This window comes from Seriola dumerili, unplaced genomic scaffold (genome assembly GCF_002260705.1).
Source record: "Seriola dumerili isolate Sdu_G_001 unplaced genomic scaffold, Sdu_1.0 BDQW01000002.1, whole genome shotgun sequence".
NCBI lineage: Eukaryota > Metazoa > Chordata > Actinopteri > Carangiformes > Carangidae > Seriola > Seriola dumerili.
In genome coordinates this window covers 4,072,747-4,096,095 of record NW_019174257.1, presented here as the reverse complement: position 1 = coordinate 4,096,095, position 23,349 = coordinate 4,072,747, and the positions used below count along the sequence as shown (strand labels likewise).

The 23,349-nt window shown below is 38.1% G+C and overlaps 4 protein-coding genes across 4 annotated transcripts; 3 read left to right on the top strand and 1 right to left on the bottom strand.

The window, feature by feature from the left end:
• Positions 1-345: 345 nt before the first annotated feature.
• tctex1d2 (Tctex1 domain containing 2) lies at positions 346-3,796 on the bottom strand. Its single transcript, XM_022738138.1, has 5 exons — positions 3,671-3,796; positions 2,952-3,085; positions 1,850-1,919; positions 1,171-1,234; positions 346-1,063 (listed from the first exon to the last, which is right to left on the bottom strand). Exons 1-5 carry the CDS (start codon positions 3,715-3,717, stop codon positions 1,016-1,018), a joined length of 363 nt encoding a protein of 120 aa, XP_022593859.1. The 5' UTR covers positions 3,718-3,796; the 3' UTR covers positions 346-1,015.
• A 2,285-nt stretch (positions 3,797-6,081) lies between these two features.
• Positions 6,082-9,811, top strand: LOC111217137 (receptor-transporting protein 3-like). Its single transcript, XM_022738875.1, has 2 exons — positions 6,082-6,340; positions 7,259-9,811. Exons 1-2 carry the CDS (start codon positions 6,105-6,107, stop codon positions 7,587-7,589), a joined length of 567 nt encoding a protein of 188 aa, XP_022594596.1. The 5' UTR covers positions 6,082-6,104; the 3' UTR covers positions 7,590-9,811.
• A 318-nt stretch (positions 9,812-10,129) lies between these two features.
• Positions 10,130-16,085, top strand: LOC111216675 (5-hydroxytryptamine receptor 3C-like). The gene is made up of 10 exons (XM_022738288.1): positions 10,130-10,181; positions 10,307-10,371; positions 10,866-11,029; positions 11,450-11,494; positions 11,621-11,727; positions 12,479-12,648; positions 13,790-13,953; positions 14,513-14,723; positions 15,336-15,512; positions 15,695-16,085. Exons 1-10 carry the CDS (start codon positions 10,138-10,140, stop codon positions 15,982-15,984), a joined length of 1,437 nt encoding a protein of 478 aa, XP_022594009.1. The 5' UTR covers positions 10,130-10,137; the 3' UTR covers positions 15,985-16,085.
• Positions 16,086-18,337: 2,252 nt separating this feature from the next.
• Positions 18,338-22,519, top strand: LOC111234258 (5-hydroxytryptamine receptor 3A-like). The gene is made up of 8 exons (XM_022762276.1): positions 18,338-18,484; positions 18,682-18,726; positions 19,140-19,246; positions 19,940-20,109; positions 20,244-20,407; positions 20,745-20,955; positions 21,931-22,143; positions 22,236-22,519. Exons 1-8 carry the CDS (start codon positions 18,338-18,340, stop codon positions 22,517-22,519), a joined length of 1,341 nt encoding a protein of 446 aa, XP_022617997.1.
• Positions 22,520-23,349: the final 830 nt, after the last annotated feature.

The following is a 23,349-nucleotide window of genomic DNA, read 5'->3' as shown; positions in this document are numbered from 1 at the left end:
ACCAGGGTTACCATCGACCTCTTTTCATTATGTCATAAAAATAATGTTATTACTTGGCCTTCTTGTACTGGGAGAGCAGTGCCACTATCTGTTTAATCCAAAATGTAATCCTGTTCATTTCCTGGAGAAATCCAATAATTAACTGTATAATGCAGCATAAGAGTTCAAAGTTGTTTCAGTGATGGTTTGATATGTTATGGTAAATCTACAAATGCTCATTGTGATTATAATTTATTAATACAATAATATTACAGTACTATATACAGTGCATTTAAGAACAAGGATAAGAAAATTAGTAAGGTAACATTTTTTTCCAAGTATGAGATATAAGACATCAAACATCACTTCTGTATTAGATTTGTTTTTACCATTGAACACGATGACCACAATAAGAGATAACAAAATCAATGTCAAACACGAACTAACAGCTGATTAATATTTACAAGGACTTCAGTCATAGAAAAATGGAAAGGCAGCAGTGTGTAAAGAGGTGAGCAGAATTTTGATAATGATCATAAAGGTGTTGATGCACTAGAAAGAAAATAGTTCAAATTTTAGAAGTCTTTCCTGTTCAAATACAGTAAAATTACAACAGCTGGCCTGCAGTAGTTATCCCCATTATGATGCTGACAAACAAGACAAATACTGACCGACCTCTACTGTAGCTGCTGTGCAAGTCAAGTCAGAGTGCAGTACAAATACACAATGTACTAAATAACATTGTGTTGCATTTACTGTGTTTTTGCAGCTGAAAGTGCTCCAAGCAATGGATCTGTCCTTTATAATAATATATATATAAGATATATATTTCTGGTGAAATCCTTCATTTTAAAGTAACTCTCAGCACAAATATCCATCACTTGTACACTGGATGTCATCTGTGTGGATCTCAAGACGCAGCAGTTACATACACAGCTACTGTATGGACCCGAAATGCTGACAGTGAGCAGTGTCATGTGGATGTTCACCTCTCATCTTTTCATCTGAAAGACTTCCGTCATCCACCCTCTGGTCATCAGTAGTAATAGCTTCCAAAAACTGCCACCACGCAGAACAAGCTGTCCTGAAGAGGTGAAACACACAGAGAATTGAAGAAAAAACTGTCTTTGAGAGGTCTGCCCCCCCTTCTACTCCCCTTCCCAACAGAGTGATCAGAACAAAGCCACCTACGTTCATGAAGACATCTTCTGCATAATTGTCTGTGTCAGCATCCCACAAACACCTGGAAGACATCCTAAAACACAAGAATAAAGAGCTGACAGATAATAAAACATGACAAACTACAAGCCAAAAATGTGTTGAGTCAATACCCATGTGGTGCAGAGTCAATAAGTTTACTTGAAACCATCTTCATAACACAACATTTTTAATTTCACTGGTTATTTATAAACATTGATTATGTAAAAGTGAAGAGCAGAGCTGAGCTAATTTGACTACACTACTGCAAATTATTATCTGATGCTGGGCTATCAGATGCTAGCTACTGCTAATGAAACATTGCTTAAATAATGCTATATTAAAACTTTAATCACAGCAAGAAAGAAGGCAACATTATCAGGAAATATTAGTTAGATAATGCCATCAGCTCAGTGCCAGTGAACATTTTCTAAAATGTATACTGTATACTGTAAGGACACTGAAATGAAAGTGCCTGTGCCACTCTGTTGACAAGTTCATTGCTGTAGAAATACTATGAAGCCAAAAATCTCTGGGTTCCTCTCAACCTGTCGTCAACAGACAAGAAATGTATCACTTGCTCTCCCCAGACAACACAGTATACCACTAAACTATACTGTTTTACAAACTGTAACAGCTAATTTGTGTTTACCAGTACAAAATGATCACTCACTTGACTCCCTGCCCCCGTTGTTCTCCAATGACCACCTGCACGACAAGCTTATATCGGTCAAATCCTGCATCTGTTGAAGAAGAGAAATTAGCTATAATAGTGTATATCAATGTGCAAATGCTGTGAAGTGACAAGATAAATGTGAGCAGTACTGTGCTACATTTGCTGTGTAGCATTCAATTAAGTAATCGTGGTTTGTATGAGGCAACAGGAGGGAGGTTTTAGGTGCTGACGCATACCAGCCAGGCCAAAACAATTCAGTAACTTTATTATAGGAGATGGTGATAAGAAAGGCTTACAGGCAGGCCAGCAGGCAAGCTGGTGGGCATAGATGGAACAAAACAGGTAACAGGATGGCAAGAACACTAACAACATGCAGAACATGCATGATGCAATGATCTGGCAAATGACAAGGGAAAGACAGCTGACATGAAAACTATGAGCTGCTGAGGAAATGGGGAGCAGGTGAGCAGGTGGGTGTGGGAGTCAGGTGACCAAGACAAAGAGGAAACTCCGAGGACATCTGGTGGATGAATGGAGAGTGGCAGGGGACAGGGGAGAATTGCAAAAATAAACAGGGCTGAGACAATGGTGACTTGAGTCGTAAAAAAAAAAAACATTTTACTAGAAGCAGTTTTTTTTTTTTTTTTTTTTTTTTTTTTTTTTTAAATGGGAGATATTTTATCTGTTAACTATATTTGTAGAGACAAATATCGTTATATTCAGCCTCATTCTAAAAATTTCATTTTTATTCACTAACATTGTACTTGTTTCCATCTCCAAGGGATTCCTGTACTGCCAGCCACACCAAATGGTACAATATATTTAATCTGTCACCCTTGACAACAGAGAGCATCAATAACTCAAAAAGACATGTTCAAACGAAAATAATATCACTTTTTCACTATTCTAATTTTGTTTGTGCATTACCTTACAATGAATTTAGCCAATATCAGACTCTGTACTTCCATTGCCATTTCACTCGTATAATGAATATCAAATCAACCTGTGAAATGACACAACTGAGCAACACTTCTTCAGTTTTCCTACTCTTATTCAATTAGGTGTCTGGATCACAAGAGAGAGGAAAAGCATCACTCACTCTTCACTTTGTCCTTAATGCACTCTGCCAGTGAACGGGACAGCTCCGAGACTTCCTCTGGTTCGTACTTCAGCCCAGACAGTTGCTCCCTCACTATTTCACGAATGCACTCCTTCACAATGGCTGGTTTAAACCTAGAAGATTTATCAGTGAGCATCATCAGGCTCCCGCAGTACATGTAGAAATCTCTTAATAAATGATGGTTTTACACTTGTATCAATGCCCCACACCATGAGTAATATGTTATATTGTAGTCAGCACATTATATTTTTAACCTTGAACGGTAATATATATCTATTCATTTCCGTTTTGTGCTTTAAATGCAATTCTTTGAAGTGTTGAATTTGAGTGCTTTGGTATAATTTTATTGTATGAATTCGTGAGGTTCCTGCAAAAGACAACTGAGGAAGTTCAGTAAACTTCTTAACCCAGGTCAACAATGAGGCAGATAAATGCATTAACACGACCACACATCATTTACCAACATTGGGCTGGAGACTGGAGGGACTTTAACACTTTTCCCACATATGTACACAGCTAATGTTATTAGCTACGTAACAAACGTCCGTTAACTATCGCAAGTACTAGCAAGATAGCAAGTTACACTGGAAAACACTGATATAGTGACTAGCGAGCAATCTGTCGTCAGCAATGAACTCGTTAGCTGAAAGCTAACGTTACCCACTAGAAATGATATCGAACCACATTGACCCACTCACTTGTGTTGATGATTAGGTCGTATGAGGTATGTATCTGACCCCTCCATGGCGAGTTAATAGTATGGCTTCAACAGGACGTTGCTAACGAGCTAATCTTTGTGGAGTTATAACCGTTACCATAGAGACTTCTTGTCCTTGTTTCCTGTTTCAAAATAAGAGTATGGTGAATACATCCGGTAATAGAAATCAGTAAATCGTGGGGTGTTTCCTATAAATTTAGTACTGTTAAAATCTTTTTTTTTTTAAATTGAATAGACTTGATTCATCTTTCTTTTTTCTTTTTTTTTGATATTTTTTTATTCCTCCCTCTGACTGATATTCTTTTAAAAGCAGGTGAAATTGCCCAGGAAAACCCAGGAAGTAGAGGCATACAGATATTAATGATCCCACAGAGTTAAAATACACACAAATTCACATCTGACTAGAAGCTGTCTTGTGCAGTCACTGATCTGTCTGATCTGTTGGCCTCTTAGTGGCTCCACTGTAGCAGTTTGGGGTTAAGGTCCAAGGGCACCTCGGTTTCTGCTATATGTTCTTCAAATATCAACTCTTCAACTCAAAGATGTTGCCTAAACCTTCGCCCTAAACCAAACCGCTTCTGTCTTCTACTATATGTATTTCTGTCTTTATCAGTAATGTTTGAGAGGAATCAATATGCCTTCTTTTTATCTTTAGTCACAATTTTCTGTCAATGACAAGGAAAGCCTTACTTGATATAATAGTCTTCTAAAATGTTACTATAACCTCCCCATCTCTTTCATTTCAAGCCCCCTCCTTTTACTCCTACATGAATCAGTATGAGCAGGGTGGTATTCAAAGAGGTAACATGGTGCTTCCAATTAACTGAGGTTTTCATCATGAGTTCTGAACTCTTCTGCTTTCAAGGCCTCTTCAGCTGAAGTCAAATCTGAACATGTCTCATTTGGATTCACTTGCCTGACGAAAGGAGCACAAAGTGCAATGATTTCAGGAGCAAATTAAGACTACTGTTTGGCTCTAAAGATCAGTGTCTGACTTTTACAGCAGCAGGGATACTGGGAACTCTACACCATCCATATCTCCCATTTCTCAAATTTCAAATCTCCCACATACTAATTGAAAGAAAATGTTTATAGATTTTTCCACATTACACCGTACATATTAAGATTGGTGTTTCTTTTTATTTCAATCCAGATATATTCTTTAGTATGTATCACATACAGTATAGGTCAAATATCTGCATAATAACAAGGGTTCCCCTGGCTGCACCATCCAACATCTGCATAAGCTAAATGCAGTGCTAGAAAATACTAGCCAATCAAACAACACAAATCCAACGATTCTCTTACAAATCTACATGAAGCTGTATTAAAAAATTAAAGTTGCTCATGTGAATTTCAGATCAATCATGCTTGTGTCAAACAGCCAAAGGGGTAAACAAAAAGGCTTTACATGTCTGATAATATTGAAGCTAATGGCTGAATGCTGTAATTCATGACATTCAGTACTAATCATCATTATGTACAGGTTCTTCATGAGGTACAAATTTCAAATTACATTAATCGAATTACTCGCCCTTCAGACATTAAACCTGCAAATGAGCCGGCAGACCTTAATGTTTTTTTATTGGTTTGTTACAATGAGTTGCTGACAACAGGTGTCTACATGCATTGTTCTCCTGGAAGAAATTAAAGGTTTACGAGTTTATTGTTTAATGTTAAGCACCATTTATTCTTGCAGTTCCAACACTGATGGCTGAATGTGACTCAGGTTAATGTGTAAACATATCACTTATATATTTTTTAATTGTACAGTGGTTGAATTGGAAATACACACTGTACCAAGAGGTTTAAATTATAACTGTAATGAGCAAAGTACTTTTGCACATGTCACAATTCGTGTTTAATTTTGAAAAAAAATCAACATAATGTGTAATTTCCCCTGGGGGGACCCATACTATTGACATTTTTACATACAACTATATATAGGTGCACTGTTGGATGTGAGGCAGAAAACCTTCAGCAGGTGGCAGTATTTCACAAACACAACTATGGAAAACTATAAGTTTTCATTTCTCTTGCAGCCTGCCTCCTCCTGACTAGTCAGTAAATACACACACATAAAAACAATTGAGAGCATGATGTTGTGATGTTGTGATGAATATAAAAAATAGACTCTGACCTCCAGGCATACAAGACCACAATGATCCACATAAACAAAGAGTAGTTACATTTTTCTTCAGACTGCCTAGCACATACTACTTTTCTGTGTATACTTATCTTTCTCACAAGTAGACTATTCATGAACTAATTGTATTTTTCAACATCTGACTGAGCAACACAAGCCTTTCCCCCATCTTGGTCATTTCCTTAATAGTGAAATTAGACCTGAAACTTAAGGAAACCAATTTTAAGTTTCGTTTTCCTCTAAGTTTCAGTTGAGAGGCTGATGTGTCATGCCACAACCTGTTTATTTACTGTACAGATCAGCTGTTAGACACACAGACACACACTCACACACCAGCACCTTTGGCACTACCAGGATGGCACTATCAGAGTGGACACACATCTTCCAGAATGCAGCAGAAAATCTCTTGCATGGAGACTCCTGGGATCTGGAGTTTGATTCCTCAATTGTACCCGAGCAACCCCAGTATGGATGGCAGCAATACATCAGGAACACAAGTGCAAGGTCAGTGTGCTGGACTACTGGTGATCATTGTAAATTATTTTTATACAGACAGTCTGATATATTGTAGGTTAACATAAAAAATTGATGGACCCCTGTCTACAAACTTTTATTTGAATACTGATCAAAGTTTACAAACACGATACACAACACATCTACAATACAGACGTTTTCAGTTGATGATAAATATTATGCTCAGTGTAAGCATTATAGAACTGGCTATAAGTGTTGGAATACTTAAGACCTATATACTTAAGACCTATATACTGTATATATACAGGTCAATATATATATATATATATATATATATATGTGTGTGTGTGTGTGTGTGTGACACTGTCACACAGAATTTAAAAAAAATGTATAGAAAGTTAATAAGAAAAGGGACTTAAAGACTTTAAGATATAAATATGCAGTATGTGCATAAAATGTATTAAAGTATTAAGGTCTGTGTGTGTGTGTGTGTGTGTGTGTGTGTGTGTGTGTGTGTGTGTGTGTGTGTGTGTGTGTGTGTGTGTGTGTGTGTGTGTGTGTGTGTGTGTGTGTGAGAAAACTGTGGTTCAATTCAAAGTTAGCTGGTAAACATAAACAACAGGATGTTGTCAGGATGTTTTCTTGCAATAATAGTGACTGATCACAGATTGTGAACTAGTAAAACCAGTACCTCCACAAAACACATGTAATAGCCTAGTTAAAATCTTGCAAATAGTTTTGTTGTTATGGAGGGTGGTAAATCCATAGCATAGTCCTACACTGTTAAGGTTTGAATTAGAAATAGGTAAGGAATTGTAAAGAATATAGTATGTGTTTAAGTAGTGATTAAGTAAGACAAAAAGGCTAGGCCTGTTGATTGATGTATATTGTATATTTAATGTCCATGTTTGCTATAATTTAGAAATATGTGCCAACTGTCATTTGAAGGTTTGAGTGCACTGACTGTCCAAGAGGCTGGCCTTCCAACCGAGTGATGGTGGTCTTCCACATGTGCCTGAAGGACGGGAAGGGCATTGTCAAAGTGAGGCGCTTCCGTCAGAATTGCAAGAATTGCATTGCAGCCCCAATGGTAGATCCCAGTATCCCTCCAGAGAACATCATCATCCTCATGAGGAATCTGGTGAAGAAGATTAGAATCAAGTGCTACTATGAAAAGCTGGATCAAGGCCACTATAATCATCACAAGATTGATGTCAAGAGTCCTCATGAGCCTGAACATTGTGAGGGATGTATTAATGGCGTGTGTACAAGAGATTGAGCTGAGCTTTCTGATTCTTCAGTTTGGTTGCTTTTGTTCTGTTTTATGCTCATACTTCGACTCTTATTGACAAAAGCAACAGTTTTCCCAGCTTATGATCCGCTTCACTGTATTGCTTTCTCTAACATATGCATAGCTTCTTTTTTCTTCATAATTTTTTTATAATAATAATCAAAATGTAATGGTGATGTATGTGCTGCCAGCTGATAAAACATATCTCCATGGGAAAATTTATTTGTAATCTGAGCATAAAAAGAAACATACTGTGACGGCGTTAAAAACATTTAAGATGCAAGTCACAAACACATCAAGGCATTGCCTACACAACACTTGTGTGTTTACCAGCCCACAATGCTTCAGTGGATGCATGTGCATTCTAGACTGCAAAAGAGAGAATAAAATCTGTATGACATGTCCACTAGGAGTTCTGGCAGAATTCCTGGGTGACGGAACACACGTCATTAACTTTGTGTTAGTGACTCACGTTCGAGTCCTACCAGACATATAGTTCATAAAACTGTAACATGCAAGAGCATCTATATAATTTCATGAGTGGTTCATAGGCTCAATCACCTCAATTGACAATAGTTAAAAGCTTAAAACTTAAAAGTCACTTTTTTAAATGAAAATCTTCAAGACCGCCACTTTAAAAACTAAATTGATCTGTAAAGAACATTATTCTCATTTTCCACCGAATACTTGAATACTCACTATTCAGCTTTTACTAGTTGTATTTCATTAATCAATTGCAAAGAGGAAAATGAGACTGAGGATCCAAACACATGATACTTTCAAGTTTGCTGTAACATTTAACAGGGAGACTGAGAATTTTAGAAACCTGAAACTTAAGGAAACCGCCTGTAAGTTCCTTAAGGTATTTTCCTCTCAACCCATATTAGCACAGAGTAGTGATGTTGCCATCACTAATCTCACTGACGTTGCCACATTAGTTCCTTTGTGCTGGAAGGCACAAACACACATATAAATACAAGACCTGCACAGCCGACACAGCCAGCAAAAACAGCAAGGTGGAAGACACAAAGAAAATAACCCACACACATTATCTCTAACTGCTCCCTTTATTTCACACAAACATCGCTGCTGCCATGAACACTTAATAACCTCACAGTTTCAACAAATTCAGCAGTGTTCTTATTAAAAGTTACAATTTCAATGTGGCAGGCTTAAATACAAGGGCGTAGGTTTGCATATGGACAGTTGGGATGTATCCTATACCAATATTTTGAGAGGACATAATTGTTCCTACCAATATTTGAGAGAACTCACTGTTTGGAGTGACGTCATATGTGTCTTCTCAGAGGTTACTTCTCCACGAATGATTTAGGCGTGGAAGCATTTGATTGGCTGAAAGGTCAGGGACTATCTGGAGGCTCATGTCATGTACAAATATCTCACTTACTGCAGACACAGAGGAGGCGAGAGCACATTAATGTGCTGACAACGTTAAGTTATCATTGTCAGTCCCGACCTCGAGCATGGGCAAAGATATTGTAATTCAGATGACGCCCTTTGCTCTATTGCCAACATTTTGTCCATGCCAACTTGTTTTCTACTTTGTAGATAATGCCACCAAAAAGAGACATTAGGAGCTTTTTCACCATCCAGGGCATAATGATAAGTGATAACAATAATAATATTATAATATAATAATAATAGGTGAACACACAGCCACTGATTTAAAATGAAAACCTGCTAGCTACCTAACGTCACCGGCCTTTCATTATTAGATAATTAATATAAAGTTGATACTGATGCATCACTGGATAAGCAGCATTTTACCGTGGTTTTAAATGTCAAATCAAGAGGGGAAGGGGGGAACTGCAACACTGGCAGGCCAAATGAATATAAATGTTGACGCAAAACTGTTGTTTGTTTTTTCTCTCTTTTCCGTTCACAAGTAATTTCCTAAAGTTTTCTTAAGGAAATTTCTTTTAATCCTTGATCTATTACCGTGTGTAGATTTTGATTCAAATGTAAATACAGGTAAATGCAGATCACATGTTAATAAACCATTCTGTTGAGAGCATTAAAAAGTCTTCTTTGTTTTGGAAGGATTGTTGTGTCCCTACTAATGCTGAGTCCAAACCTACGCCCTTGCTTAAATGGACTCTTTATGTACATTTGTAGTCAGCACTATACACTCTGCTGAAACATAATGAAATTTTGCTAGAGGTTTGGCGATTAAAGCATCATGAGTTGGATCAGAGTTGTGCAAGCTGTTTAATTTTGATGGACAACAATAACACAACATGAAAAACAGTTGGCTGGCAGGAGGTAGGCGCTGATACCAGAGGACACCTGTTTCTCAAAGAGCAAACACACGTTTATTTGCATTCAGCCAACAGGTGTGACAATGATGCCGCCGTGGTCAGTCTTCACCATCTGCAAGTCACGCTCTGATGTACTAAACATTAACTGCGGTTTTGCTTTGTTTTGTATGAAACCACCTACATGAAAAGTAGCTTGCAAAGTTTTCCATTTCCCACATCATTTGCCAGTGGCACGATGTATATCTTGGCCGCTAAGGATGAATTTAGTCTTGCAAGAGTTGGTCTCCCAGGTAAGTATCAGGTATGCATTTTCTGTCTGGCAGTGGTTAATTATAGATCACCTCAGCTTTTTTAAACTCTTCTGTTCATACAAATTAAAGCAAATGTTCCCGTAAAGCAATATGATGATTATTCTGTGTTCCCCAGTAATCCTGAAGAAAGACAAAGATCTAACTCTGGACATCATGGCATCCAAGAATACTACACTGAAGGTAAAGTATCTTCTCCTATTGTATATTCTGTATGTAATAAAGTGTTATTTCTGAGGTTGACTACAGCATCAGCTATAATAAATCTCCTTTTATATTTTCCCATAGAATCTATAACAGTTTTTAATCTGTCTTCATTCTAGTGGCTTCTTCCATTATACGTGCCCACTCTGGTTATGCTAATTGTTTCACTGCCAGGTAAGCTTTTTGGTCAGCACAATTTAAATAGAGTCCTGCTTTTCCCAAAAGAAATATCACCAACAAGGTAGCATTAGCCACAAAAAGAAATGGTGCAGAAGAATGTAAATAGTATGTATTATATATCTCTGCAATATTGTAAGCTACAGAGAGATTTAAATTCCTGAATATTGTGCATTAGCTTGGAAAGCTAAAACCACACCCAGATTGTAAAAATCCACTTTTGTTGGATTTGTTTTACTGAAAATCACATCAGCCGAAGTTTGTTAACACAGACTTGTTATCTTTGAATCCATCAGCTCCGTGCAGTGCCATCATGGTGAACTGCTCTCAGCCAAACCAACCTGCCCTGCTGGAGGCTCTGACACCATTCTTTAACCTGAGCGCCATACGACCCGTCATGAACATGGCAACCGTAACCAGGGTCCACACCGCCTTCACCTTGTATGGAATTCTAGGAGTGGTATGTTTAGCTCTCAGTAGATAACCACAATGAGTATTGTAAATTAGACAGTATACTGAGTTGTATATCAATTGTACCATTTATTATTTTATGGCACTCTCTCTGAGTAAAATTCTTCAGGTGTACAGTACAGCCACAAAATCACCAACAAGTAATTTGCATAGCGTGTTGAGCTTTTTAAGTGTATAATTTAAGATCATATATTCTATATTGATGAGCAATAAAGAGTCTCTAGAAAAGCTATACTCTCTATAATTCTGCTTTTGTATTCAACCAAATTCTTTAACCTGAATTAAGCCAGTTGCTGAGCTCCACTGAGACTTCTCTGAGGATCTCTGTGGTCCCTAAAGAACGCATTAGGAATTTAGGAAAGACTGACAGTGTTTTCATGTCTTAAAGCAACTCCCCTTTATCTTTCAGGATGAAAAGGCTCAACTCTTGATCACTTACCTGTGGCTAAATTATGTAAGTATTGCAATGATCCATCTTAATTTCTCAGTCAGTTGTGTGCTATAGGAAAAACTGTGTGAGAATATTACTAACTTAGAGTGTACCTGCTCTGTGCACTGACATAATTTTTTCTTTTTTTAGCGGTGGGAAAATGAGTTTGTCAGTTGGGATCCAATCCAGTGCGGCACCGACAAGATTACTCTCCCCAGAAAGAAATTTTGGTTGCCAGACATCGTTATCAATGAATTGTGAGTTGCTTCATACCAGACCATTTATATATATTTCACACCATGCACTGTGTTTGCTGTACATAAAATGTCATCTTAACACACTCTAACAATACATCTTTGTTAATAGATGAGGGTGGCGGTATACTATTTTTTCCTTGCCAACAAATCCCTTGAAAAGACCAAAACAAACAGTGTTAATTCTTCTCTCCGACCCTGTGGCACTCACCTCCAAGTCCATTCATTCCTACTGAAGATGTAAATCTTGAAAAACTGTTCACTAACTTGTTTTAAAGGGTACAGTAGTTTCCCCAAAACAGCTGGGCACTGTAGTATTTAGCAAATATTGCTCAAACTGCATTTTACTATTTTTAGCTGTGGAATAATATATTGTAGATGCTCTTGTGAGTATTTGCAGCATTATTTTTTTCTTGGTCTTTTCATGGGATTTGTGGACGATAGGAAAATCCAGAATATTTACAGCGTTATCCTTCAAGAGAGCAAAAGTTATGAATATGTTTTTGCTGTCCTACATGAGGCAGAGAATTCTCAAAGCAAAAGAAGCCATGAGGTTACAAGTAAATGATATGATTATAGACTGATTATAGACTCAGCTTTGTTTTAAATTCAAACTTTTGTCCATAAATCCAAACTCTGAAATGCAAACAGTTTACTAAACAGCAGAGAAATTTCCATTCTTTAACACTATTGCTTTTATTAAAGGTGCCATACTTTTTTACTCATGACTCCTCTTCTCGGTCTTGTCTTGAAGTATGGATGAAAACACAGCCCCAACTGTCCCATACGTGTACCTGCATAGCAATGGTACGGTGCGCGATGCTCTACCGGCCAAAGTTGTCAGCTCCTGTAACCTCGATATCTACACCTTCCCCTTCGACATACAGAATTGCACTTTGACTTTCAACTCATACCTCCACCTTGGTAAGACACTTCACTGTATGTTCATTTCCTTCCTTTAAAGATTTTTTTCAACAGCGGAGGCACTAGATAACAACATCCCCCAGTATCTGGGGAGATGGTTGGGGCTCCCCCCGGTCCTTAAGCAGCATTGTCATGTACAGCCATTCCACCAAGCTGAAACTCCACATTAGCAACCTATCAGAGCAATTCAAAGTCACTCAAGCCAGGGAGGTGATGATATATTGCAATTCCTCTGATGTCAAAGTCAGAATCCTGGTAAGGACTGAGAGGAGGTGGTGGCCACAGGAAGCTGTAGACAGAGCAGAGGCATGGCTTAACATCTTGGTGGGCAGTGTGGAGGTGGGGCAGGCAGTTTCCCAAACCATGCTACAACAAAGCCTGTGTAAAGGAGAAGCTCCAGCTGGTGTAGGATGAGATATGAGCAGAAGTGGAGCAAGAAAGCTGCAGCAAGATGGTTGGTATGTGCAAACAGGGTGTCTGGACAGAGCTCTGGAGAGCCGAAACATAGCACATTAAGTTCCTAATCCAATCAGACTGGCCAACCTGCATATCTGGGGCATGGAGACCATTCTTGCTTGCCAACTCTGCCAAAAGAAGGGCACCCTGAAGCATATCTTCAGCTGCTGCCCAAAGAGGTTGGGAAAAAAGACGTCATGCTGGCATCATGAACAGTTCCTAAGGTCATTGGCAGTACCATAAGTACAGCAGTTCAATACAGCAAAAATCTGCATGCCCCCAAACAATCTATCACCTTCATCAGAGCTGGGGAAAGGGCACAACATCTGCCCAGCTTCTCTGGAGGGCTTCTTGCCATCACTCAGGACTGGCAGCTCCAAGTCAACCTACGAAGGCAGTTCAAGTTCCCAGGAAACATCAAAACTACTTCGCTCTGGTGGATCGTGTACCACTTAGGCTCAGTCCTTACAACAGCGGCTATGGGTTCGAGTCCGACCCATGGCCCTTTGCTGCATGTCATCTCTCTCTCTCTCTCCCCAAACTTTCCTGTCCCTATCCGAATAAAGGCAAGGGGTCCTGATGATCTGGCCTCTCAGGGTTATTGAAAATTGATTGGAAAATTGCTTACAGTGATGAGCTTTGAATTTGCAGGATAACATATTCATCTCTATTCTTCTCTCTTCAGCAACAGACATAAAGATTGTCCTAAACAAACCTGTAGATCACATCACAGAGCACTCCAAGGACGTTATGACGACAATGGGGGAATGGGAGCTGCTGGATATCACCTACCACAAATACAGCATAAATACTGATGTTGGTGGTCAAATTGATGAGCTCGCATTTCATGTACGTTGATTGTACTGTCTGTCCAGTATTTATCTGGGTTCCAAGCAAGCAAACTTATGTTATGCAATTTCTCTATTCATTATTCCGTCCAAAATGTTTGACATAATTGGCATAATTCCAACATGCAATATTTAGTCTGGTCTGTTAAACCCAGACTCAAACCTGAAGTATGTCATGCAGGACTTTGAACTCAAACCTCACACTCAACATTTGTTCTGCTCAGTTTTACTTCAGAATAATAAAGATCACACTGTATTGAATGAATGTCGGCTTTATCTCAAGCAAAATTGCAATTCTTTTATTATTGTAATACAGACTCCCCGCATGCCAATCAAATTTCATGTCATTTTAAATAATCTAAAGTTATAAAGAGGACTTAAAAACACCCAGAACAGTAGCCATCTTAAACATCTTTGTGGCATTCAGTCAGAGAAATGAGCAGCAAAGCTGAATTAAGTTAAAAAGAAGTCAAGTTTACAAATGTGAACAGAAAAAGTACCTGACAACGTGCTTGTTTGGTCTTTTTTGTTTTTGTTTTTTTTCATTCTTCCTTCTGCAGATCAGAGTGAGACGTCGCGCCACCCTATATGTAGTGAACTTGCTGATCCCCAGCTGCTTCCTCATCACAGTGGACATGTTCAGCTTCCTGCTGCCTCCCCAGAGTGTGGACCGATCCTCCTTCAAGATGACCCTTATCCTGGGCTACACCGTCTTCCTGCTCATCATGAATGACTTGCTGCCTATCACTGGAAACACAATACCCCTCATAAGTCAGTGTTATTTAGATTAAGTAAATGTTCTCATTACTGTTTTATTGAAAACTGGTACAGCAGCAGTGTTTGTCACCTTTAAATTTGATTGGAAGCTGCTGTGTGCAGCGCGTAGACTGGCAGCTTTCCACTCTCCACTGAACCATTTCCCTTGACATCTGATTGAGAGAACTAAATTGATAGCAAAGCCGATGTTCTGTAGAATTTCTATACAATAATGCAGCAAAGTCTCTGACCCTGAAAATGGTGAAGAGAGTGTTCAAAGTCTTATCAGTCAACCTTTTTTCCATCATATTTAAAGAGCTACAGGTTTTCTTTCTTAAAAAAACTATGCTGCTCTTACACATAAACATTTGGGGCAGTTAGTCAGGCAAGTGTTACAGCTTGATTTCCATGCCCTTATCCATAAACAGATATTGTGGGCAGAATGTGTTTAGAGTCATGTGTAATTTACATGTGCTTTTCCAGAAGGTGTATAAAGAGGTTTACATTTTTGACCAACATAGGCAACTGCTGAATATGTAAATAATAAGTCACATTTTTACAGGGTAAAACTTTCAGTGGTTCTGATCTCACTTTACACACACTCTCTCTCTTGTGTACCTGTGTCAGACGTGTTCTTCTCTATCTGCCTGGCTCTGATGGTGGCCAGTCTACTGGAGACTATCCTCGTCACCCACCTGCTGTGTGGCTCTGGTGACTTCTCCCCCGTCCCCCGCTGGGTTCAAGTGCTTGTTCTGCAAATTCTGGGCCGTCTTGTCTGTCTGTCTCAGAAGACTCAAGGTTCAGGTATATTACTGTAGATTATTGGCAGTTTTGTGTAAGAAATGTAGAAATGTAAGATTTAAGAAAATAAGATCAATTGATTGTTTGCACTAAAATGTCAATTGAAAAAAGAATAAAAGCAACCACATTTAAGAGGTAGATATAATGGATATTGTCTGGACTGTTATTTTAAAAATGCCAAACAGACATGGAGCAAAATGTTGTGGTGGCAAAGAGTAAAGCTGATGAGGAGCCTCCAGAGGACAGGGGCCCAGTGGTGGAGGACAAGGCCCTGCAGGAGCTGAGGAGCATGTGCAAGGACCTCCAGGCTCTGCGCCTCCAGGTGGAGCAGCGGGATGGTGGAAGCCAAGGCTCGGAGGAGTGGATCCAGGTGGGTTTCATCATAGACCGCCTGCTGTTCGGCCTCTACATCCTCTTCATATCAATCAGCTTCATTACCATCATCATTATCTGGGTGACCTCATACAGTCAGTAGACAACTGCTGTCTGCTTTGAAGCACTCCATTTATGTGGCTTGTCACATAAATGTTTCACTCAACTTTTGATCAATATGTCAAAATCTTGTAATGTTTTAGATGACTGTCTTACATTTATGCAATACATACTGTATATTCTACAGTTAATGTATTACTGTTATAATAACAAATGGTCATATTATTACTATTGGACATTAAATTAGCTACACTACAATAACAAGATGTAGTTTTAGCCTTTTGTGTTTTATTGTGCAATTTCAAAATGGAGGAAACCATTGTGTGCAAAATAAAATTACTTGGAAAAATTTCTTTCAGTTTTTGATGGACATTTATTTTGAGTATAATAATAATCTTCCAATTTTTTATTTTTTATTATTTATTTATATATTATTATTTTTAATTTCAATATTGATATTGTTGGTGAGTGTTGAATCCTAACATTAGCAGTGCTAACACTGCGCTGAAAAATAACCTAAACTAAGCTAAGTTAACATAATTAGAAAATGTAGTTACCTGCTATCAGTGACCACCAAAGCTAAATCTAAATCTAGTAGTCAAATAAATGATAAATAGCTGCTTTCTTTTGATCACATAGAAATATGATCATAATTTTAACAAAACTTTTAACAATAGGAAATAAGAAAATAATGAAGTTACTACATGCCCAAAAGTATGTGGACATCCAATTACAAGCTTTGGAAACCTGGCTTCACTCCACTCGCACTTATGTTGAGCAATATGGCCTCGCTTACAATTGGTTTTCTGTGGATGTAGTAGAGGTCAGGGCCCTACGCCCCAAAGCTTGAAGTGCGTTGTCGTCTAAAATATCACTCTATGCTGGCCAAACATATGTGGTTACCAAATTCCATTAAATATATGCAAACACTTGCAATAACATAATAAGCCAACTCTACACTTAAAAAGGTTAATGTGTATTTTAATTAGAACTAATAGTTGGTATAGTTAGAGTAAGAGTAAACATACTGTATTTAATGGAAAAATCATTAACATAAAGAGCATCTCTGTCTGTCATTTTGTTGGATCATACTTCAGGATTTTGTTTTCAGAAAGACAAATAAAGAGATCACAATTTTTACTTTTGCATTTGCACCAGCAAAGATCACACAGAATTACCTTCAATATTGGAAACCTTAAACACTCACACTTTCTCGTTTTGGTTTTAAATTTACATCAGGATGTTATGTAATGGTTTCCTACTGTTGTGACTTTGTGGAATTCAGGTCTTTTTCAAGCATGTTGCATTTTACAATAACTCATATCTACATGTAGATGTAGGTCTAAAGTGCACTTACATCAACCAATAAATATATATTTTTGATATATTTTTCAATGACAGGTGCCACTTAGATGTGAAGACAACTTTACAGAACAGCTCTCACCACCGGCTCACCACTCACACTAACAACCACTTTTAACCCAATGTTAATGTTTTTAGCGCTGCCGACTGAAAGTCAAGCCCTCAAAGCTTCTATTCATCCTCATCTCTGTGCTCTTGCATGGTAAGTAAAGCTCTTATTATACAGTCACATATATTTAAAGATCCTGCTTTTAAGTGATGTTCAAAACTTAACTATGTCACAGTTATAATTCAAGTCACTTAGAGTATGTAAAGTGTCCAGTACACTTTAGAAAACTGAGGCTACTGTGTGCAATCAAGTAAAAAAAACATATTTATTAAAGCCAGGTTTATATGACAAATACACCTGTGTTGTCGACAAAGATAAGCTGCAGAAGAAAAAATCGCCAAGATTGCAAAGTCCAGCCTCAGTGTCACTGATTTTAACACCTGCTTGAAGTAAGTTTATAGGAAGTCTGAGTTGTTCCGCTGTGATATATGGCAGCTAGTTGAGGGCTGTATCACTAACTATTTCACATCACTAATTTTTCAGTCTGTAGTGCTGCTAACTTCACCTGATTGTCTGTTGTAATGTTTTAAAAACATTAAAAACAAAATGACACAGGGAAATCTTAGTTAACTAGTTCGATTTGTGAGCATTCATTCTTCAGGACAGAGGGAGAACAATGAGACCGGGCCTCCTACAGGGATCGGTCACTGGCAAAAAAAAAAAAAAAAAATCTAAAAATTTAAATTTAAATTAAAAAACAAAATTGGCCATAGGATATTTCTAAACCATGCTGACCCACCATCATTACATCTTTTGCCCCTCTGGTGCCGTTTAAGGACTCCTGCTTTGTGAAGGTTACTTAATTTATAACTTACATTACAATTAGTGGCCTTTGACATTAGCTGTAATTCGGTGCAGCCAATGTGAGGTTTCCTTTAATGATGACCGATTTCTTCTTTCCACTGTAGCTAGGTGCAGCCCCACCATGCTGAACTGCTCTCAACCTAACACGCTTTCCCTGCTGGAGGCTCTTCAACCAGTCTTCAAACTGAGCTCCATTCGACCTGTCGTGAATATGTCAACCATTACCAATGTCAGCATTAGCTTCACCATGTTTGGCATTTTGGGGGTGGTAAGGGACACTAAAATCAATTCAGTATTCAGCCATATTCAGTTGCTTTTAAGTGTAAAGTCAACTTTACAATAATGAGTTCATCAAAATGTCACTGGTTCTAAAACCTAAAAACCACAATGATCATAACAACTTTCCATACAAGAAAACATTTGTAAAGAAGGAATACATACGACCAAATGTTCGTTCTTTTTCAGGATGAAAAGGCCCAAATCTTGACAACGTTTATCTGGCAAACTTCAGTAAGTACTTTGCAAGCGATTTCACAGTTTACAAGCAATGATAGAGTTGTTCATCTCTCTCCAGGCTTGGGAATCAGAAAACAGTGTAACCTGATGGGCCCATTCTACTGTGTACTAACAACAGAGAACTAGATACTACATAATGTAATCCACCACAAAACTAATCAGATACTGTAACTTATTAATGGCAAAATAAAAAGTTTTCAGTAAGAAATAATTAAGACAACACTGCTGCTTTTCAATTTTTTCAACTTTTAAAATGGGAACATATGACATTTCAAAACATAAAAGGCTGGTCATACCTGTAGCCACCTGAGCCACATTATGTCCACCAGACATCACCTGAAAGCTCTAGTTTTATATTGTATGTAGTCAGGTATGTATTTGTTGCATTTGTATTATTCGTGTTGCAGATGTGGAGAAATGAGTTTATCAGTTGGGACACAGAACAGTGCGGTTCTTCATGGATTACAGTTCCAAGAAAACTGCTCTGGGTACCAGACATAGTCATCAATGAATTGTAAGTACCATCTGTTGTGCTTAGCCTTAACTGTGGGGTAGCTTTATACACGTCACTAACCTGATCTCAATTGATCCCCACCAAGCAGCGACCTCCAGGACCGAAAAATGAAGCCAACATGCAAGTGCCAAAAACTGTAGTTCCTTGAATGGCCACTTGAGGCTGGCTCCAAAAACGAGTCAATACATATATACATATTATTTACACAATCAGCAGCCATTTGATGGTGGGCAGGTTGCGTACAGTGGGTTCTTTAGATGTTTTTTGATGATATTAGTTGCCTGATACAGCTGGAAACAGGTTATTAAGAGTGGGGAAACACCCCCCTCCCCATTTAGCATTTATCATGAGTGCATTTACTTGGCTTATAACACTATAATATAGTTTAATTCCTGGTGCAGGCACCCATAAGTAATAAATGTGAATATGGTAAAACACAGTTATATATCCATAACATAAAATATGTCTTCAGAGGACAAATTGTAGTTGTTGACAAATACTATACATTAATTAACACCTCATCAAAGCTCTTCTGTGTATGGGAATGTGGGAATACATGTTCAAGGCTTCAGTACAACACAAGACTGTTGGCACTTTAACCTCATTCATGTCAATGAGTCATGAGCAGAATGTATATAGAGAGAAAGCATATTATCACATTTACTGGGTTTTGCGTCTATTCTCATTCTGCAGTATGGAGAAGAATTCAGCTCCATTTACCCCATACAGCTATCTGATGTCTGATGGTTTCGTTATTGATGGACAGCCTGTCAGAGTGGTCAGCTCATGCAGGCTCGACATCTACAGGTTTCCATTTGACATCCAGAACTGCAGCTTAAGCTTCAACTCCTACTTACACCGCAGTAAGAAACTGATTCTGTATTTTCTTTCTGTTGTTGTTTTAATGGATTGGTAGATTAGTATTTTTTCAATTTATGTCATTATAAAATGGATGAAATCTCACAAACGCATTGACTGTATTATATCTTCCTTTCAGTTACTGCCATGGAGATCGGCCTCATAGAACATCCAGAGAAACTATTAGAATACTCTAAAAAAGTGATGACAACTATGGGTGAGTGGGAACTAGTGGATATCAAGATGAAGAAATTTGTTTTTCCATCTGGGGATGGCGACCTGTACGAGGAGCTTCGTTTCTATGTAAGGAAATACTATATACTATACTATACTGTAACTATTTAATCCCATATTGTACTGTTTTATCTATTTTATGCCTCCAAATATTTTACTGTGTATATCTTATATATAAGGTATTAAATATTATGGTTAAATAAAATATGAGTCCATCACAGAGCATAATATAAACTTGCATTTACCATACTGAGGATGCATGACTATTATCATATAAAGTCATGTAAAATATGTCATGCTGTAGTCAGCTTTTTGTAATTCTTAACGCAGTATACCACCAGCATCAGAGACATTTCAAGAAAAGTCATGTTTACCCGCTGCTGTGTATGTGTCGACTGTGCCGCAGGTATCAGTGAGGCGCCGGGCCACCCTGTATGTGGTGAACCTGCTGATCCCCAGCTGCTTCCTCATCACAGTGGACCTCTTCAGCTTCTTGCTGCCTCCCAAGCAAGTCGACCGGTCCTTGTTCAAGATGACTCTCATCCTGGGCTACACCGTCTTCCTCCTCATCATGAACGACCTGCTGCCTGTCACTGGAAACACCATACCTCTCATAAGTCAGTTGCTAATTCCTTCATTAATATCTATTTCTTGTTGTTGGTAGTCATTGTGACCCTTGAACCCAGTACTAATAGGTTACTTCAGCTGGAGTATGTATGATTCTCACTAATGAACATTATTGGTGTAAATACCATAAATCCAGTTTGAAATCTGGCCACAACAAAATCCTAAATGTGAAGAAAAGAAATGCAAACCTCACATTTTTAATAAGCAAATTACAAAAAGAACACATATTTGAAAATTGCTATCACAAGATGGATAAAACCTGCTGAAAATGAAATAAGTACTATTATCATGACTGAGTAAATGCATTGTTGGCTCATTACATAATTTGACCATTTTGTGATTCCATTCTTTCATACCAGTGTTCAAGACCACAGAAAATGCATTATTATAGTTATAGTTTAATGTTATCACATCTAAACTTCACTGCGACATTTCATATTATCTTTGGTCATTTTTAAAAGTGCTGGCTCCTTTATATCCAGAATTGCACCCCACTCTTCTTTTTTTTTCAAAATACTCATCTTTTCAAATTCCCCTTTACACAAATATTGCATTAACCAGAATGTATCCTCTTACTTTTGATGTTCCTATTAGGCTTATGTGCTTAGCATATATGCTTGTTTTTGTTGGCGACTAGCTCATGAGCATAATGGAGCATTTAGCAGCTAAACAGCACAACTTCCCTCAGGATATACAGTAGTGGAGATCAAAATCGGAAATAAAAGGAGGATAAATATTGGACTTTGATTCATCAGGAAAGGCAGAATCACGACTCTAAATGAATATTAATGTTACTCTGTATCTGCCCGATGTGTAAAAGACAATGCCACGTTCACCATATCAGATTAAAAGGTGATAATATTGTATGTGATTGTATTGTGTTTTCAGCTTGTTTCCACTGACCTAAGTGTCTATAAGATCACTTAATAATTCATTTTAAAAGGGACTTATTATTATTATCCCAGATGTTTTTCTGTCTCTGTGCCTGGCTCTGATGGTGGCTAGTCTACTGGAGACTATCCTCATTACCAACCTGCTGTTTGGCTCCGCTAACTACTCTCCAGTTCCTCACTGGATCAGTGTGTTTGTTCTTCATATCCTGGGCCGACTGGTACGGCTTCCTCCAAAGCCCAGAGATGTACAAGACAACACAGTCATCCAAAATCCTGCAGCACAAGGTAGTATATCAGACCTGGGATGTGATTTTACACAGGCAAAATTATTCATGCAGTCATGTGCATTTCAACTAGCTGTGTCTCCTCTGCAACAGAAATGAAAGTCTCCTCTCTGGTGGAAGAGGAGAGCGGTGCTCCAGTGCAGAAAAGACCACTGAATGAGGATGAGGCCCTGGAGGAGCTGAGGTGCCTGGGCAAGGAGCTCCAGGCTCTCTGCCTTCAGTTGGAGCAGCAGCAGAGTGGAAACCAGGGCTCGGAGGAGTGGATCCAGGTGGGTTTGATCATAGACCGCCTGCTGTTCGCCCTCTACATCCTCTTCATATTAGTCAGCTTCATTACCATCATCATTATCTGGAGACAGTCACACAACATAGCCTGATTATCCTTTTTAGTCAGTAAGTTTGTTTGTCTTTCATATTTTGGAGGCATTTGTGAATTATAATTTGGTGACATGCCTATTCATATTCGTTGTTAATTATTTTTTAGGCTTAGGCTTCTACTCTTGAAGGTTGGTGATTTTGTATCGCACCTCTCCAATCAACTGTCCTCCTTTTACATTTCATGTTAATGGTTTGGTATCTTATCTTTTCTTTTACAGTTACAGTTTTACAAGCGCCCAGGCTCTGAAACCAATATCTGACAGATCTTGAAATTCCTGCTAATGTCTTCTAACATTGTCAGTTAAGCAACAACTGCTTGTTTAAACAAACAACTGGACCTACAGCTGGACTAGTTTATAATCAAATCAATTCCAGGGTCTTGTTTCCCAAAAGTATCTTAAGGCTAAGAGGATCATGAAATTTCAATCATCAAATATTTAAATTTTTGATTTGTACGAGTGATCTGCCAGTTCATATCATCATCACCTCCTCTCCCACCTGATGCCTATCATATTAATGTTGTCTGGCCTTCCTGTTTGTACATTTTCAGGTTCTATATCTTCTCTTCTTCTGATGTTGTTTGCCACACTTTTATTGATCTAGGAATGGTGGCATTCACAGTGGACGATGTACATATTCATGAAACTTATAAACACAAGTTCCTCCTTTGCATGTATTATTTATATAAATATGTAAAACAGTAATAGTGTCTCTGCCATTTGAGAAAAAATAATAATTTTGAGAGTAATAAAATAAGCTGCCATGCCTTTATGAAAGTCGTCTCTTGCGTGTGTCTTTTTATGATTATATCGATTACATTCAGATGAAT

Excerpts from the sequence above, each read along its gene's own strand:
- LOC111234258 (XM_022762276.1), top strand. The coding sequence starts at position 18,338 with ATGCTGAACTGCTCTCAACCTAACACGCTTTCCCTGCTGGAGGCTCTT. Across the intron at positions 20,110-20,243 it reads CAACTCCTACTTACACCGCA|TTACTGCCATGGAGATCGGC; the intron begins GTAAGAAACTGA and ends TCTTCCTTTCAG. Across the intron at positions 22,144-22,235 it reads CCAAAATCCTGCAGCACAAG|AAATGAAAGTCTCCTCTCTG; the intron begins GTAGTATATCAG and ends CCTCTGCAACAG.
- LOC111217137 (XM_022738875.1), top strand. The coding sequence starts at position 6,105 with ATGCCACAACCTGTTTATTTACTGTACAGATCAGCTGTTAGACACACA. Across the intron at positions 6,341-7,258 it reads ATCAGGAACACAAGTGCAAG|GTTTGAGTGCACTGACTGTC; the intron begins GTCAGTGTGCTG and ends TGTCATTTGAAG.
- LOC111216675 (XM_022738288.1), top strand. The coding sequence starts at position 10,138 with ATGAATTTAGTCTTGCAAGAGTTGGTCTCCCAGGTAAGTATCAG. Across the intron at positions 10,372-10,865 it reads CCAAGAATACTACACTGAAG|CTCCGTGCAGTGCCATCATG; the intron begins GTAAAGTATCTT and ends TGAATCCATCAG. Across the intron at positions 11,495-11,620 it reads CTTACCTGTGGCTAAATTAT|CGGTGGGAAAATGAGTTTGT; the intron begins GTAAGTATTGCA and ends TTCTTTTTTTAG.
- tctex1d2 (XM_022738138.1), bottom strand. The coding sequence starts at position 3,717 with ATGGAGGGGTCAGATACATACCTCATACGACCTAATCATCAACACAA. Across the intron at positions 1,920-2,951 it reads CATTAAGGACAAAGTGAAGA|ATGCAGGATTTGACCGATAT; the intron begins GTGAGTGATGCT and ends CTTCTTCAACAG. Across the intron at positions 1,064-1,170 it reads CAGAAGATGTCTTCATGAAC|GACAGCTTGTTCTGCGTGGT; the intron begins GTAGGTGGCTTT and ends TCACCTCTTCAG.